The sequence below is a fragment of the Labrus bergylta genome, chromosome 7 (assembly GCF_963930695.1).
Source record: "Labrus bergylta chromosome 7, fLabBer1.1, whole genome shotgun sequence".
NCBI lineage: Eukaryota > Metazoa > Chordata > Actinopteri > Labriformes > Labridae > Labrus > Labrus bergylta.
In genome coordinates, this window is record NC_089201.1 from 16048075 (window position 1) to 16067328 (window position 19254).

General features: G+C 41.5%; 1 protein-coding gene across 3 annotated transcripts; it reads right to left on the minus strand.

Annotated features, from left to right (window-relative positions):
• Positions 1-1338: 1338 nt before the first annotated feature.
• On the minus strand, positions 1339-12553 carry LOC109985979 (patatin-like phospholipase domain-containing protein 2). Of its 3 annotated transcripts, none has more exons than XM_020636454.3 (9): positions 12163-12553; positions 6689-6921; positions 6549-6614; positions 4857-5066; positions 4646-4706; positions 4385-4567; positions 3667-3808; positions 3452-3535; positions 1339-3336 (listed from the first exon to the last, which is right to left on the minus strand). In XM_020636454.3, exons 1-9 carry the CDS (start codon positions 12365-12367, stop codon positions 3102-3104), a joined length of 1419 nt encoding a protein of 472 aa, XP_020492110.2. In that variant the 5' UTR covers positions 12368-12553; the 3' UTR covers positions 1339-3101. The 3 variants fall into 3 exon arrangements, with proteins under 3 accessions (XP_020492110.2, XP_020492109.2, XP_065812949.1); XM_020636453.3 differs by having other exon boundaries at positions 1339-3339; XM_065956877.1 differs by lacking the exon at positions 6549-6614 and having other exon boundaries at positions 1339-3339.
• Positions 12554-19254: the final 6701 nt, after the last annotated feature.

Here is a 19254-nt window from a genome sequence, read left to right on the forward strand (position 1 = left end):
TTATATTATTTGGATGACCTTTCAGTCTTTCTGGCTCTGATAATATAGTAGTGTGGTATCGAGGTAAACAAAACAATGTTATGAGGAAAACTGAGGTGCTGTATGTTGTAAAAAAGAAAACAAAAAATGCAAACAAAGTGGAGCCTAAGGTCCCGTGTCCACCTAGCGCTGTTTTCTGGCTGAGCGCTTACATGAAGGGTTTGTGCGCTGAGAAGAAAAGCACTGCACGTGCGTCCTGTCTCCATGACAAGGACGCTGTTGACAACACTTGTGTATGATCTACACGGCTCAGTTACTTTTTACTGCATGTTTTATATTTGAGATCGTTTTCACCCCAGCAGGCACGGAGCGAGGAGGATGTGGGTACAAGACACGATCTGTAGGCGGCCAAACTACTGGGATTATCATACATTTGGAAAAGAGCGCTCGTAGTGGCCGCAAAAAAATAGGTGGATCGCTTGGAAAAAGATGCTAGGGGCTGCTGCTGCAGACTCTCCACTCATTGGGAACAAGTGAACAAGACGCTGGCCCTCAGATAAAACGCTAGGTGGACACAGAGCCTAACAGCAGAAAAATAAAAGTGCTGCCTTTTATATAATAACAGGATGTCACAATAACACAATTAGCAAAAGGGTTTTCACAAAACCAGAATTTTAAACTTCAATGTGATACTAGTTAAACAACAGACGATATCCATTAGAGATGCACGGAATTGGAAAATAAGGGCTGATACCAAGACCGGTGTTTGAAATAACAATTTTGCAGGTTCCCATTACGATGATTGTTTCATGACTTCTTCAGGCGCAACGTTCACTAGATGTCACAACAATTAACATCAGCTACTGTAATCGGTTCATGCCAAATGTCTGTCAACAGGGCCAATATCGATGCATCAGTGCATCCCTAGAATCCATATCTTTTTTTGAAACCACAGCAACAAAGAAGTAGTCTTGGTAAACCAACATTGGGCAATTTCTTATTTTTGAATTACAAAAATTGCAAGAGAACTCTTACAATCTAAATGACAAATACATTGGCAACGTTTGGGTACACAAACATTGCCAATGTGTTTGTGTAATTTAGACAGTGCTCGTTCTCTCTCACACACACTCGACAGCTTTTGTTTAAAACTTCTAAATATCTGTGGTTATTCTCAAACTTCTGTACTTTTCATTGCTTTCGATCATTAGATTAGCAGGGATTGATACTTATTTTAAAATCACGTGTTTTGAACATTTTGACAAATGTAGTGAGCACCTTTGACCACTAGACTCCTCCAAATAAACATGCTTTACAACCTTACACACAATGTCAACATCAAATCTCAAACACACCGGCTGATTTGAACATCACCTTTTATTTGACATTTATTCACATGTATTTTTTACTCACTCCTTTTGAAAGCATATTTAACAGGAATCAACAATCCAACTACTCCTACTGTTCAGCCATAAACCTGGGGAGTCAAGAGTTTTAGCTAACAGACATTTCTAAGAATCAAAATGATTTAAACACATTTAAATAAATCTTTCTGCTTGTTAACCTTAAAGGTCTAATGTAACAACCGGCTGCAGGTCAGCCCTGATTTTAGTGCTTTAAAACAATCCTGGTACCATCAACGTTGTGTGACGTTCGTCTAAACGTACTCCTATCGTTCCAGGAAAGTCTTAGTTAAAATACATTAGTACATGTAATACTACAGCGGTCCATTTTCATCCGCTTATCCGAGGTCGGGTCGTGGTGGCAGCAAGTGCAGTAAGTCAACCTAGACGTCCCTCTCCCCAGCAACCATTTCCAGCTCCTCCCAGAGGCGTTCCCAAGCTAGACGGGATATATAATCCCTCCAGTGTACTCTGGGTCTACCCCGGGGTCTGCTCTTAGTTCGGCGTGCCCAGAAAAACATCCAAAGGGAGGCATCCATGAAGCAGCCTGATCCGATGCCCGAACCACCTCAACGGGCTCCTTTTAGATGCAAAGCAGTAGTGGCTCTACTAAATCTGTTAGCTCGATAGCAGAACTAGAAAAAATGCCCCCAAATCCTTTTTTCTCAAAGTCTTAATGAAACCGGTTTCAATTTGCACCAAACTCTGGACACAAATATTGCATGGAAAGGATGTTTTTTTTTTTTATATACGTTTTGTATTTCCAAAGATGTCTTAAGAAATATTCTATGCACTGGGATCCGTTTCATTGAGGTCAACATGTTTTTTTTTTTTATTGTTTGTATCTGGAAACAAAGAGGATGAGTGTTTGGTCACATCGAGGTAAAACCGCCTTATTCATCTACATGGTCAACAAATGAATCAAATTACAAGGAAGTGTTCATGAATCATAAATAAAAACAAAGCTTCTCTGGTGCACAGTGAGATATAGAGGGTTACTTCTGCAATACTGAAAGGACAAGTGCTCAGGTAAGACGACCTGATAACTGATAACATAACCTACCTCAGGGGTCTTAGCTGTTACAGCATCCAGCACCCAGGCTCCTTTTATGTGAGCTACCATCTCCCCTACCGCATGACTCCTTCTGGATCTCTTAACTCAACCGTGTAGACTGACGGGCAGCAACAGCCAGGACGTCAACTGGGCTGTCAAGTTAGAACCTCCACACCTCAGGAAGGCCGGACAGTGAGCTCCGGCGTCCGAGACCCATTCTCCTCTCTACCCTTCCTCATGGCCATTACAGCCCAACCAGCAAAGCCACCTTCTATAGACCCAGAATCTGTACTTCCAGGCGGTGACCACGCTGATACTACCTAACCTACCACAGGGCCCCTACAATCAAAGCAGCTATATCTGGTGCCAAAAGTACACGTGAAAAAGAACGGCAAAGAGAACTCCAGAGAAAATAGACAGACAGAAAAAAAGAGATCTTCGAGGAGGACGGGGGAAGCTAAGCCAGGATGAGGTGCCCTGATCGGGGCTATCAGCACTCACCCCTCTCTGGATCAGGCTGATGCTCTTCCCCCCCCTTATTCCCTCATGAAAATAAGGCAAAAAACAAAGATGATGGATGGTTTTTCCTTATATCAAGAAAGTGATAAATAATATATACCATACACAAAAACATTCACATTTTAAAGTCCTGATTCTCTGCTTGGTTATTGTAGAAGAATCTGCTTACTTCTGCACTTTGAAGTGAGCTTGCCGTGTGCAGGTGTATTCAGTGTCATGAGGTTGGATGGACCTGCACAGGTGTATATGAGAGAGAACTGGTCCAGGTTACCGTTGTCATCCCAATGCGGAGTTTTGTTGGAATGCCGGATGCTTTTTGACGTCGAAGGTTCGCTCTTGTTGTCGCTCATTGCTTGTGTCCTGAGTTCTGAGTCAGAGGAGCTGCTGGAGAAAACAAGAATGAAGACGCAAAAGACTCTGAAGCAGCAGAAAGCTGAGGAGGCAAAAACGTGATGTATGCAAAGAATAACCAATGAGTGAATTTTTAGGCCCTCACCTTCTTCTGCTCCACGTCTGCCTGCGGAGATCTCCCATCACCGTCAGCAGTCTGCAAATCCCTACACCGCCTGATAATATCAAGCTGTCACAATTGAAGACAAATTAATTTCACAAGTGGCACTATAAAAAAAAAATCAAAGAGAGGCAGCTGATTGTTGCCTGTTTGTTGTCTCCCCCCTACCCCCTTCTCTGTGTGTTATCACACCATTTTACCTTTTGGTGAGTACGAAGAGGAGGTCAATGGGAAGCACCAGAAGGCTCAGCAGATACAGAACCACTCTCACTGGGAAGAACTGAGAGAGCAGAGACCCCTGAGAGCCGCCGTCATGACTGTCCCTGCACGCCTCACGCAGCACTGACACACGAAAACACAAAACTTAACTTACTAGTGTTGTACTACACAAAATCGCTCTTGGTCTCAAGACCACTTTTTGAAGGTCTCTCTCGTCTCAGTCTCAAAGGCATTTTTACCAAGTACTTACAAATTTGCATGCAAACTTCTGTAGTCTGTATTGCATGTTTACTATGGACCTGTCTTATGAAACAGAGTGCAAAATTTTAAAGTTCAGACAAAGGAAAATATGCTACATCGATCTGTGAAGAAAACTAGCAGCCTTTGCAAAAAAAAAAATCATAATAGTTGGTTTTAACATAAGTCCCACCTCTGACAGGGTAAATAGCCAGTTACAGTTTAGGATTTTTGGGTGGCACCACAGGTGGCCAATCAGATTTCTAGGGGGGCTCATGCCACCCCTCTGGACACGCCCCTGCTGGTTTGTACTGGGGCTTCAATCATCAACCCTTTGGTTCCTCAACCTACAAACTGAGCTACTGCAGCCCTCTGATGCTTCAAGTGTTTAATGCTATTAAAAGACTTCGTCTACCTTGAAACATTTAACCTGCTGAAGCATGTCCCAGCCGTCATTCTTACCTTTCTTCAAGCTAACAGGTAGGTTCTCGACGACTCTCAGGTCCAGCCACTCGTGATCATCCTCTTGAAGGTTTGTTCCATTCATCACCGTCTTCTTTGACTCCACCAGCTCGCAACAAGCAGGTTTGACTCCCTCCATCTCTCTCACCAAACACGGCTGAGGGTGCCGTCTTCCAAGCAGATCTGTCACAAGTAGTTATTTAAAAGCATGTTTAGACAAATCTAAGATTCAAGGGGAGGATGAAGGTGGAGGAGCTTTACCTCTTCCTCTCAGGAAACAAAGAGCGTCCATGTAGCCGTTGTGGCAGATCTCAGCCAGCTTCTATCCAGAGAAGAAGAAGAAATTATGAAGGTGAAGGTATGTTTGATCTGCTCTCATTATCAGAGAGGACAGCAACAAAGGAACCGAGGAACGAAAAAAATGTATTCTCCACCTCTCCTAATAACGAAAGACACCTGGGGAGGGACTGACCTCAGGTCTGGAAGGTAGGAAGGACGTGCAGACTCGGTGCACGTTGCCAGTGTTGACCTGGATGCTGACGTTGGCAATGCTGGACTCGACAAAGTTGAAAGTCCCCTCTTTGGGGCAGATGTCGCTCTCTCCTGAGAACGGAGCCATAGTGATGGTGTTTCTGTGCTCGAACAGCGGCATGTTGTTGCTCAGGGCTCCATCCATGTAGTACTGATTCATTATCAATCATATGAAAGGGTAGGTTAAGAGGAATGTTCAATACTACAATATTAATCCATTTAAAAGCTGGATGCACGGGGCGCCGGTAGCCTGGTGCAGTGTTACTCAACTGGTGGGTCGGGACCCAAAAGTGGGTCGTGAGCCATGTTTTCAGTGTGTAGCAAATATGTCCCAGAAAAAAAAAATAGTCTGTCAAAAAGTTGATGTAGAGCTTTTTAAGAACATGCTCCAATCTAATTGGTTGAAAAATATCAGAAATGTTGGTTTCCATTTTTCATTAAGGAGTTCAAAGTGGGTCCTGAGGCTAGACCAGTTGAGAACCACTGGCCTAGTGGATATTGTGCACGCCCCATGGAGAGTCTGTAGTCCTCAAAGCGGGCTGCCTGGATTCAAATCCGACCTGTGGCTCCTTTCCTGCATGATTTAGGACTCTATCCACTGTCCTATCGCTAAACAACGGCTTAAAAAGTCCAAAAAAATGTTTTTAAAAAGCTGAATGCACTACACTAAATGAACAGCCAAAAACAAACAAAATGAAAGGACTTTATGTTTCCCCCTTTCTACTCCTCTTGCTGTGTCAGAGCATGATCCAGCCCATCTCACTATACTGTTCCTCCTACTTCTTCAACATGTTATCTGTTAAAAACAGAGCCAAACTCAAACGCACCACAACCACAGCTGCCACAATAATCCATCTCCGCCATACTCAACCTAACAGAGTCACAACAACATGGATTTCAACCTCAGGACATCGCACATCCACTAAACCCCCTCCTTCCCCCACTACCCTCAGGACGGAGGTACAGAGCCCTGAGGTGCAGACTGGCTCACCTCAGGAAGAGCCTGATCCCTGCTGTTAAAGCTGCCCGGAACAAAGGGCAAGAGTGGGATGTTTTGATGATTGTTTGTTTATACACTGCGTTTAGTGTACGCACTGATCTCTGGTTGGTGTTATCTGTCGGAAAGATAACGATGGCGTGAAAAGGAGTTTCCCTAAGGGGACAATAAAGTCTAAAGTCTAAAAGTATCTTAAGTCTACACAACAAACCACCAAATACAAAAACAACAATCACCAGATATCTCCATAGCAACACATCAACAATACCAAATGAAACATTCATCATTAGAGAATTATCAAACAGAGTTCATGAAACTTTGTGTGTATGCATGATGAGTACATGATTGGGTTGATTTCAGCCATGACTTCATCTTAATGGCTTAGCACCTTCCTAGCTTTTGTTCTTTTTGGCCATGTCTCCAGCCCCCTTTGTTTCTTAGGTTTCTTATTGATCCTTTATTACTTTGGGAGGTTATTTACATTTAATAAAGCTCAGGGTTAAACCCCAACAACTGTGTGGCATCTTTAAACGTTTTCAGTCTCCATGTTTTGAGCCTTAAGTTGATCATTTTGGTTAAGGAGGCTGTAAAATGCTTAAAAACATCACTTATAAAATGTACAGGTTATTAACTCACCACTCCCCGGTATGACGGTGGGATGAAACCACTGTAACAAGGGAAGAAGCAGCTGCACATGAGAACCTGTAATGTTCAAACTTGAGATATCAGACTGAAACTTTTGTTCATGACATCATCATCTCAGATTCCTCTCTCACCTGAATGAGCTCTTCTCTGCTGTCGAACTCTGAAACCAAAACGTTCTTCCAATCAGAAATTCTGGTGAGGGACACGCAGAGCTTTCCAGACGCCCTGAGGTGGGCATCTTCTGGAAACTTCTTCAGCAGGAAGTCCTTGACAGTCCGCAGCAGACTGAAGGTCGGGTGGAAAACGCCCAGAGTGTGTTTTCTGGCCTCTCTCGCTGTGGTCAGAACATCAACACAGAACTCCTCTGTGGAGAGAAAGGAAGCTAAATCAGTTCTTGCTCTTAGGCTGAAACATTAAGTGTGGAAATGGAAAGCCTCTCTGCTAAACTAAGTGGAAACAACACCTTTGTTTTTGTTTTGTTTGTTATTTGGCTGCCAGTCTTAGTTCATTCACTGTATAAAATTACAGCTCTACTTGTGTCGGCCTCAGGGTTGGCCTCTCTACCGATTTGTTCTCCCCTTTGCTGGCTTTGTTTTCCTTGTTGCAGGTAGATGTGGTGTCTGAGGTAACGCAGCACACCAGAGCAGGCTGGTTTCAGGAGGCTATAAAGCTCAGTCTCCTCACTCTTCTTCCCTGGCCTACAGACTGCCTTCAGATTTTGTTTGTATATTGTGTTAGACTAATATCAATTTACACTCACAACACTGCCGACACACTGTGTGGTCTCCCTCTTTTGTCGCATACTATTGAGCCAGGTGACACAGAGGGGGGGATTGCCTCTTAATTTGAATCTCAGGGGTGGCAGTAGCTCAGTCTGTAGGGACTAGGGTTAGGAACTGGAGGGTTGCCGGTTGAAGTCCCGGTGCGGAACCCCTCAACTGCTCTGGTGCCCTCCCTGTGTAGCAGCCTCACTCGGACATCTCTCCATTAATGCATGTCCACACATCCTGTTAGAGCATGTGTGTGATTCGGGACTGTGTGTGTGAGAAGCATGTCTCTAAATAACAGAGTGTAAACCAGATAAAGTATGTAAAAAAAATAAAAGACTGAATGGACTCATTACTTCTTTCTCTTGTTTTTTTATTTACTTCATAAAACCTCTCCTACCCTCCTTTTTTACTTTACAGAAACTAGTGGCATTGTGCCATTGATCTCTCTTTTGTATGTGTGTTTTGAAGCAGATGTTGTGAAATGTTATTCTATGGCTGTGAGTCTGGATCCACTGCTGTTCTTTTACACACATGCCTGGAACCAATACGTCTTTGTATGTTTCTGAAAGAGAAAGAAATTGGGAGGGGGGGGGGGGTGGAAACAGAGAGGCTGTGAGTGACGGGGTTTCCCTTCATTTGACCCCATTTGCCTCACACTCCATGTGACCTCTGGAATTCGCTCTCACTATTACATGAACTGCTCGTGTGTCAGTGACCCTGCTCTGTACAGTGTTTACTCGACGTATCGTTCAAAAATGTTTGCTCTTAGATAATGTATCCCTGACCTCTTCGATGGCCAAGTAGTTCAGACACTACACAATGAACTTGTGATGCGGGTGACAGCCGAGTAAGTCAAAACAAACAACGTGGAAGAAATCAGAAGTTTACTTAAGTGTAATTGAAAAAACATCTTTTACATTTTCAGTGTATTAGTTAATATATTTCTCATGATATGTTATCAAACAGGCTTAGACTTAAACAAAAAATATTCCTGATATTCCAAACTGTTCCAAAGAGGCATACATTTGTAAACAATAATAAGCAACTGGACGGTTGCCTAATTGCATATCAACATTTCCCAGAGGCATTTGGTGCTACTTTATGTTTGTTTATGTCATAGACTGTAAATATTAATGGACGTAGCCTGAGTGACGTCACCCACATGTTCTAGCAGGGGGCTTTGGAGGCTCATCGGCAGCAGCAGGGTTTTAAGACTCCTGACAAGCCGCTACATCGTGCCCGCCTGTCAGTCATATCAGCTATGCACCTGACTAGGGATAACACGCATCGTTCCTCAAATGTATTTTTGTACCAGGCTGTAAACATGTTAATTCATGCTGTAAAACGGGTGTTTTTGAATGTTGTGTGTATAGCCTTTTTCACATATGCACTCCGGATAATATCTAGATATTTACAGAAGGACTTCTCTGGAGAGTCTCCCTAATTGTTCACATATGCTCCTCACAGCGGGGGACTTTCCCTGTCAGAGGGGAGGGGGATCGGGGGATTTAAGACGTGACAGAGTCCGCTACTCGACGTTATAATGAGAATATTTGCCTTTATATCAATGCTACGTGTAATCCAATGGAATGACAACATCAACAAAAGAGTGGAGAACAACAGACTGACGAACAGAAAACATAATGCAGACGTTTAATTACGTTCACGGAGATCGTAGTGGTCGCGGGCAGACACTTTAGCCGGTCACTATATAAACGTAATTCTCTTCCCATTGGCTCGAGATGAGCTCGAGTTGAAATCTCCGGCGTATATTCGGCTGCGTTCAGACATCAGCTCACTTGGATTTTCTGTGGATAAAATACTAGGGGTCTGGCCGGAGAAACTCTGGGGAAAGTCTATGCAAAAAAAGCGGCTGTTTGCGTTCACACATAACCTAATGCACCTCCTGGTAGCCAAATCTCCAGAGTTTTTCAGGAGATTTCTGTATGTGTGAAAAGGGTTTATATGACTTCTGGTGTTCTTGCAGCCAGCCTCTAGTGGACACTCAAAGAACTGCAGGTTTTTGCACTTGGCTTCAGTTTCGAACCCTTCAAAGCAGTTGTCCCCGCTCCTATACTTATAATACATCTTACTATTTTTAAATATTTTTAACGTCATATTTCCAACTTTGCAGTGCAGTTTACTACAACCTTTTACTGTAATGTTTATCATGTATGGTTAATAAACAATATGTCAATACAATACAATAAGGTTCAGTGGAAAAACAAGGAACTGGACACACATGCAGAATTAATTAAATATATTTGATTAAAAAAAGGCCAAAGGCATGATGTTGCCTGTTGATATATCCCCACTGTTGTTCAAGAAATTTGAAAATATCAAAGATTTTCTTTGGGGTAAAAAAAGGCCAAGAATTAACATCAAGAAAATGTGGTCACCAAGGGACATAGGAGGCTTAGGCCTCCCTAATTTAAGGCTATACAATCTAGCATTTGAAATGTCCAGATTGGGGGAACACTGGAGAGAAACGAACACTGAGTTGTGCTGGATCAAAATAGAACAAGAGCTGGTCAGTCCCTTCACACCTTTGGACGTTCTCTCACATGGATCAAGGACTAACGGACATGATTATTCTTCAAATCCAGTGCTGGCTCATTCAAAATTAGTCTGGAGAGAAGTTCACAGGATATGTGGAGCGTCACACTTAAGACAATCATATGCTTCTTTATGGTACAACCCGGACATACGGATTGGTAAAAGGTCTGTCTATTGGAATCAATGGCTTATAAAAGGGATTCACAAGATACGTGACCTATATGTAGATGGAAGGTTTATGTCTTTTTCTGAACTTCAGCAGAAATACGATTTGGAATATAAAGGAAACTTTTGGAAATACTTACAAATCAGAGATGGTACCACAAAGGGCAAATTCACTCAATAAGAATCCTGTGATTTAATTTTTGGAGTTACCCTCTATGGCACACAGAGCAGCTGGGTTCTATAAACTCTTTAATGGGTTACAAAAAGATATATGTAAAAATTTGAGAATGATTTGGCAGAAAGACTTAGAATGTGAATTAAGCGAGGAGGACTGGTCAAAAATCCTATCAAATACGGGGAGGTATATAAAAGGAGGCTAGGGGGAAATTTACTTGATATAAAATAATACATAGGTTTTATTTTACTCCTTCTAAACTGCATAGGATGGGCATACTGGCCAATAATTTATGTTGGAAGTGTCAGATAGAACCAGGAACATTTTTACATGCACTTTGGGAATGCAAACTTGTAAACCCATTTTGGGACAAAGTCATGGAGCACATAGGGTGGTGGGGTATGACAATACCTAAATCACCAAGGATTTGCCTGTTAGGGGATCAAACTGAATTGACCAAAGTATCGAAATATGACCTTGTTGTGATAAATGGCCGCACGATTGATCCTTATTATGGAAAATTATGTCCCCCCCCCTATGTCCCCCCCCTCAGAATTTAAGCAATGGATGGAATTTATGTCAGAAACTGTGTCTTATGAACAAGTGTTATCCAGAATTAATAATGAAGGTGAGAACTTCCAGAGGTTATGGGGCCACTCTTTTGCTTATACATGTATTGGTACATTGTAATGATAAAGATGTGGTACTGTGTATACTGTTGTTACTGAATTGTTATTTTGGTTCCAATTATGTAATCAGTTGTTATGGGACTTTGGGCATACTGTTGTACAACAACAATGCTGTCTGTTTTGTTTGTTGAATGTTGAATTAAAATAAAAAGTTGAAATTACAAAAAAAAAAAAAAAGGCAAAACAAAAACTTACTTCAAAAAGTTCAACAAAAAAAACACAGGGATCAAAAACAGGGAGCCACACAGGAGCATGAGCAAAAACTGACATACACCGATAAACAACAATGAACTGACACAGAGGGCAAGAAACACAGAGACTAAATAGACATGGGGGGTAATCAGACACAGGTGAGACTAACAAGACACAGGTGAAGACAATGAGGGCAATCAACACTGGAGGGAAACACACAGAGGCAGGACAAGAAACACTGAGGACAATTATGACAAATACATGAAACACTGAAGACACTGTTAAACATCAAGACACACTAGAACCGAGAGGGACACAAGGATATGAAATTACAAAATAACACAGGAAACACTGAAGACTAAACTAGGAAACACACAAGGGAAAAACCAGCAACACTAGGGAAGAACAGGAGAAATCAAAAGATGGAAGCCTCTAGATAACAATCTCTTTGCTGTTGTATTCTTTATCAGCGCTCATGGAATGACTTGTAATAAATGAATATACAAGCCTTATTTAGCAACAGAGTATGGGTAGGGGGCAGATCCAGGGGTGGCATGTGCCCGGGAAATCTGATCGCCTCCCCCTCCCTCCCTGATGTTGTCCCAAATTAAACTACGATTGGTGATTTGCCCTGGCAACGATTTGGACTTGTAACCATCTGTTCTTAGCTTTCTTTGCATTTCTATGTGGCACATTTCCTTTGGTTAGAACTTTAAAATGTAACTTTGATGAACAAACATCTCCTACCGAGTCCTTAAAGAAGAAGACAAGTTGTTACTTTAAAAAGTTAGTTAGTTAAAATAGATTCAAGGAGATAGAAAAATAAGAGCTTTACATGTGTGCACTTGAACTTCATGCAAAAAAAAAAAAAGTCTGGATCCGTCCCTGTATAATGGTCAATAAATCTGTAACTTCCATGCATTAGGAAGTTATAAGTGAGAAAAACAGACTTTAAAGTAATTGTTTTAGCAACATTTAAATATCTACAGGCAAATATAATAAGAGTGTGAGCCAGAAGAGCAGCACAAACTCTCATCTCCTATGAACAGAAAACTCACCAATGGGAATCCCGACAGTCAAAGCTGCAGCCACGAGACAACCAGAAGAAGCGCCACAGATCTTAGAGGCTCCGTGAACCAGCTGCGGGACCCGCTCGAGGATACAGCTCAAAGCTCCCAGGTAGTAAACACTCCTGAATCCACATCCTGCAAAAGAAATGTTCCACTCCTGGTCCCAGTCAAACATCTTCTCTGAGGTTCCCATCACGTCGAAACCCGCATCTCTAATTGTATTCGTCTCAATTCACCTGTGAAGAGGTCAGCTGGGGCACTTTGCTTTCGTTCTGAATTTCATCAAATGTGTAAACTCCACTCTACACTCACAGTTAGATGGGGAGTGATTCTGCTGCCAGCGGCGGGGTGTTGCGCAACCTCTACTCTGCTCAAACGTCACAAGCTGTGAAACAGAAAACAAGCTTCAGAGGTCACTTACAAGAGCAATTAGGCCAGCTGCATGCCATGTGATATAGTTTTCATCACTGTAGAAGGAAAGGGGGACGTGGTGGGTGGGTGTGATTAACAACTACTGACTGGTTGTTACTTTACACCATCATACAAAGAGAAAAATAGGTACAAGTTTGCAGAGGTGTAAAGTAACGAATTACATTTACTCGCGTTACTGTAATTGAGTAGTTTTTTGCTGTACTTACTACTTTTTACTACTGTAAGCTCCTCCTCTACAGCGGGTCTACCTGCTGAAGGTGTTTATAAACTGATGTCTTATTGTCTTAAGTCCAAGATGATTTAAATAAGTTGGCTGTGGTTTTCTCACTGCAGCGTTTTCCACAATAAAAGTCCGTAATTCCCATCTCTCTGATGTGCATTTATTTTGAAGCAGACGTATGAGGAAGTTGGGTGTTATAAGCTGCTGAAACTTAACACATCGTAGATGTGTGAAAATAAATACTTGGAAGCTTCAGTAGCTAATAGGTAAACAAACAGTGACTAAAACATCTAATATTTAATCTCATAAAGGCTCATTTTAAAACAATAAATGGATTATCTTTCATCTCAGATTTAGTTGCAGCTAAGTCAGCCTTTGAGGCTGTCTTTGAGACTAACCAGCCTCAGAATAATAAAACTAAAAACACTAAAATTCTCGTTACACTGTTTATGATTGAGACAAAGATCCTTTAAGTATTTTCTTAAATAGTTTAAAGGCTTTAAATGTGATTTTTCGCACTTAAACGTAATAGAAATCAAGTATATCCTCTGAAAATAACTCTGAGTAATGACTGTCTACAATGGGTGTAACACCCGAGTCCCACTGTCTGTGATGTTTTCAGAGTCCTATCTTCAGTTTGTTTACATCGCCCGGATGGCCGGCCGACTCCTCCCCTCGAGTATAAAAGTTGTTTAATTTAGGGACTAGAGAAAAGAAGAATAACATACTGTACTCACTGCTTAACTGTGTTTCTAGATCACGCTCATTTCAGGTAAATTTACATGCAGTGTGAAGATACGAGCATAATAAAGATCGCTAGCATTAGCATGCTAACACAACAATGCACCGCAAGTTGTTTTGGTTTCATGCTGGTGCTCAAGGGCGACATCTGCTGGATCAAAAAATCAAATATTAAGCCTTTAAACATTTCCCTTCATAAAACAGCTGATTACTTGAACATATAATCCTTGATTATTTATTCATCATTATGTATATTTTGTTTTTGTCAATGGGGTAGAAAAGAAAATGTTTATCTGAAAAGATAAATCTTTGTAAAGATTGGCCTTTAATTAAAAAAACTTTGAGATTAATATCCTCTCGTCCTGTTTTTACGACACACAAGAGACGCGTTGTTAAAAAAAAGTAAATAAGTAACTTTTACGTAAAGTACATTTTAAACGAGTTACTTCTTACTTTTACTTGAGTACATTTTTAAACTGGTACTTTTACTTGTACTTAAGTAAAATTTTATCAAAGTAACAGTACTTTTACTTGAGTAGAATATATTAGTACTCTTTACACCTCTGCAAGTTTGTCAACAATAAATGGGAATCAAATGTTATGCACACATTTTTCTCAAGTATTCAAGCAACCTGCATGGTTTCCCTTTGATTACTTCTTCAGGAGCTCATTTTTTCAAAACAGCTGACGGATTGTCCTCTCCAATTTTCTACTCTAACCTTGTTACAGTAGCATCTGTTAGTAGTTAGTTTTGTTTTATGATGTCTGAAAACTTTAACATGTTACTATGGGTTTCTGTTGTCTGTGCTCTTTAGAAATAGTGAACACCTTGACCTTTGAACTTCATTAATCCCTCGAGGGGAAATTCCCTTTTACACTCTGTTATTGAGACATGCTTCACACATGATCATATGGACATGCACTGACGAAGAAATGTCAGAACAACATGAGCTGAAAGAACAATAGAATAGAATAGAATTACTTTATTGATCCCAAACTGGGAAATTGTGGCGTTACAGCAGCAGGTTATCCAAACACACAATATTAGCAAATAAACTAAATATAATATTAAATACAAAGTAAATAAGCACTAGAAATATCAAAACTAAGAATGAGAATATATACATCCAGGATTTAACTTAGGAAACAACCAGGCTGTTGGGGGTCCAGTGCCTTGCTAAATGGCACCTCATCAGAGATTAGGAATTTACCTGGCACCTCTCCAGCTAGCAGACCAACTACCATACTTTGGTCCACACCTGAACTGAACTTGAACCAGTGAAGTCCCCACAGACTGAGCTACTGCCGCCTTTGTGTGAATCTGTTCAGCAATTATGTTATAAAAAAATGATGTTTTCTTTAGTCTGCTTAGTCAACACTTCACTGCAAAAGACATTGTTGTGAGCTAATATTTTCAAATCAAGAAAAGCAGTCCATACTCAAGCCAGCTGCATTATTTAGTAATTATTATTTTTCTCTTCTAGCCACTAGGGGGCAGCAGAACAACCATATAAAGACAGAGACATATTATCACCTTGTAAAGATGTTACAGCTCCTGTTGGAAAGTTTTAGTTGGTGAGCTCTTTAAAATTAACACTGATGCCTCTTTATGAAAAAGACTGTCAGGGAGAAGATTTGGAATTTAACAACAGTCATTTTAATGCTTTAACCACTACCATCGGGTAGGTGTCAGACAGACCGATCTGAAACAGCTTTTGGTAACTTTGTTACTGAAAAAGAATCACAGTGAGTGATGCAGAGGGAGGAAGCAGGATGAGATTTTTCAACAGAAATACCTATTTGGGGCAGCTGTGGTCCGGGGTAGAACCGGCCGTCTCTCAATTGGAAGGTTTGATCCCCAGCTCCTGCAGCTACATGTCAAATGTGTCCTTGGGCAATACACTTGACCCCAAGTTGCTCCCACTGCTTCTTCATCGGTGTATGCATGTGTATGAATGGGATTAGTTAATACTGATGGACACTTTACACAGCAGCCTCTACCAGTGTGTGAATGTGTAGGTGTGACATGCGGTGTAAAAGCTATTTGAGTAGTCAGAAGACCAGAAAAGTGCTCTACAAGCTCAAGTCCATTTACCATTTTTTTTGCTTATAGGACAAAGTCATTAAAGGCACCACTTTGTCCATGGGGGGCGCCAAAATAGAACCAAACTATTTCTCAGAGGAGCTTTAAAGTGAACTGAGAAAATATTGAAAACAAGGATATGTGGAGTTTTGTTTGTGTATATCGGATTAATTCAATTAAAAATATTTATCCTAAAAAATTACCTCAGGAGTTTAAGAAAATATTGCATAAGTACTATTGTGCTGTGCTAACTACAACTGAGAGAAAACCCTTATCTTATTTTATAGTGACACCAAAAAGCAGGATTTGTTTTGGCATTCCTTTATTCAATGTTTATTTTCACTTCTTCTCTTTCAATGCATGTTAAAGGTTTCATTATTTGAATGCAGGGCAGGGTGCTGAATCCTCTGTTTTCTTGAGGTTTAAAGTTCTCTAGTGCAATATATCTGATCCAGCCCACAGCTCTGCCCAAACCCCACCCTCTATCTTCTGTTTTAGGTGACTCTGCAGAGACTTCATCAAACCCGGGGGTGGGGCTGCAGGCGGGTGTAGCCGGTGGAGTCAAGGGCATGAGGTCCAGCTCATTCTGTTCATTCCAGGTGAAGGTAAGACTGAAGGTGGGAGTGGCTTCTTGAGTCATTGGGAGAGAGTCGTCTTGTGTCAGATGCGGCAGGTTCAGGACTGATAGGAAGTTTTTACATCTGTGTAGTGGTGTCTCACTGTAAGAAGACCAGCATGGAGGTAAAAGTTCATCATATGGTGTTTTCACAAATATACAAAAATCCTGAAATTTTCAGGGTGAGCTGCATGTGTGAACTGACTTTACCTAAACTTTTTTCCTTCCAGCCCACTAGAAAGATGTCTGCGTAAAGTCAGGGTGAGCTTATGAGTGTACACAGCAGGAATTATACAGGAAACAGTGAGAGCGAGCAGGCAGGGGCAATGACTTTTATACGAGCGACTGGTGTAATTGTTGTGCAAGTATTGAAACTGCTTCATACTCTTTTCTGCTTGCAATATGTTCTATAACACAAAGCACTGATTAAAGGCAGAAAGACACTTTTTCCTTTGTCGGACAATTCCCCGTCATTCTTTTAGTCCCACCCCCCTCCTGTCCGACAATGGAAGTGTCCTGCTGTGAAGTGCAAATATGAACAGGCGGCTCAGAATGATTTCAGGGGCAGCCTATCCTAAAATATTTGGCAGTGCATGTGTGAAAAAGGCTTTAATGCTCTCCACTGCAGGAACATTTCCCAACGTTTTTTGGAGGGGAGCTCAGAGCATTTCCACACCGGGTAAAAAGGGTCAGAAATTAAACTCCAGGGACAATAGTTTATCCACCAAAATGTACCCTGGTCTATTATTACTTTGATGGGCCTTGCAGTGCAAAAAGTTTCAGATTTTCTGTTACACAGGTGCGGCTTTTTCCAATACAGGTCTTTAGACTTTGATGGAAATGCAGGCGAACAAAAGAATCAGCTGGGACTAAAAAACCCAAAGTTTTGGGTACTTTTGTTTGAAATATTGCTTCAGTTTGTCAGTTTACATTTTGCTCCAGAGTGAAATATCAGAACTATTTTATCTACAGTCATCTACAAGACAAAATGTATGATAGAAAACATTTTAAATCAGCTCTTTAGCTGGAAAAAAGTGGAAAAGAGTTTCTTTATGCAAGCTGCCACAGTGTGATGATTTTAGGTAATCTCAATTTGCACTGAAGCTATGACATCATGCACAGCCTACGTTTAAAAAAAAAAAAGGATGTTTTCATTGCACACCTGTTAGACTCCTCCACTTTGCCTTTCCAAGCGTGTTTGTAAATGTTATCAGCCATGCCGTAGAGCCAGCCCACATCCTTTGGTACATCTGGGATCCAGTTTACAAGTCTAAAAGAAAAAAAAGACTGATATTATCTCATGTTGGCATTGGAAGAAAAATAACTTTCTAAACTTTATCAAATTGACATTTTTGCTTGAGTAGAAGTTCAAGTTCAAACAATTTAATGAATCTATCGAGGAACAATCAATTTAAATCAGGCATATAAAACATAGTTTGGATGTTGAGACTAGTGGACTGTACCTCTGAGCAAGAGAGTAGGCCGAGTCAACGGGCAGGATCCGGGGGATCTTTGGCAGGTACTCGGTCACGAGGGATAAAAGACCGCCAGCCGTGTGTGTCTTCCTGCAGGCCTCACACAACGCTGACACAAACACAGTACCAAAATAAAAACAGTCACCAGCATCACATTCCTACCTGAACAGTTTTATTATCCCCAAAAGAGGATTTACGCTTCACTAACTGTACCTACCCTTCTTAAGGTTGAGTGAGAGTTTCTCTATGAGCTGTTGATCCAGCCATCAATGCTCCCGTCTGCTGTGTTGTGTTTTCTGTCCGCACTCCTCATCTTCAGCCGGTTCCTTCTCCAGCTCACAACAAGTGAACTCAGGTGCGTCCGTCTGCAGGCTTCTCATCGGAGACTCAACGCTGATCAGAGCTGCGATGGGGCATTCAAAGGGGAAACTAATCCTGCATTAAGAAGCGCTCGTTCACCTGCAGAAAAATAAACAAACGACACAAAACGTCTGTTTGCATGAGTAATAATTATGAGGAACTTACTGTTCTCCTGCAGGAAGCGGAGAGCGTCTATGTAGCCATTCTGACAGATTTCAGCCATTTGCTGAAAAATCCACAAGATGTCTGGTGAGGATTCAAACTTTATTTTATTAATTATTCATTTAAAGTGGATCTCACATAAATGGAAAACCCTGAGCTGTATATAAAAGGATGCAATAACTAATATCTGACCAGTCCAGCAGAGGGCAGCAGTTGTCCTTTGATTAGTGATACTCTTGAACGGCAGGTCTGCATTTTGTTGTGCAAAGTTCTGTCCATTAAAGAAAACATTTTTTATTAAAAGGTGTCTACATGCCCTCTCTATGTCTCACTTCAGCCTGCGGGGGGAAGAAGGTGCTGGATGCTCATGTTTTTGAAGCGCACCTTGTGAGAGCTCAGCGTGCTCACTTGAGGACAGAGATCGCTCTCACCGGTCACATGAACGCAGCGTTAATCAGGCTACAGTTGCTCCAAAAAGCGCTTAAAGGTTTTGAGCTGTGAAGTGACAAACCGTAAATGTCTTGAGTAAGGAGAAACTTTGCACGTCCTGGTTTAAGTGCATGGGCGGTTCTAGGCAGGGGCCAACAGGGGCCAGTGCCCCTGTAACACTGAGCTTGGTCAGGAATGCCAGTTCTATCCATTCTACTTCCGTGTGGGCTCAACATTGTGAAATCCTTTAGAGCTGACTCTAAACATCCACTAATGACGCTAGCTGCCAGCTCTGAAGCAACAAGAATCATTTGTTTTTTTGTAAGCTAGATCATCTTTTCTATTTTTGTCCTGGGTTGATTGTGCCTCTGACAAAACAACTGGTCCCAGCCTGGCCCCCTCAGTAAAAGTGGTCTAGAACCACCACTGCTTAAGTGCTGCACAGTGGCTGGCTGGTTCACTGACCACTCCACGGTAGGTCGATGGTATAAGGCCACAAAAGGGATGAAGCAGCTGCAAGGAAGGGCCTGAAAAAAGGAGGTAGAACTGTATATTAGTTACA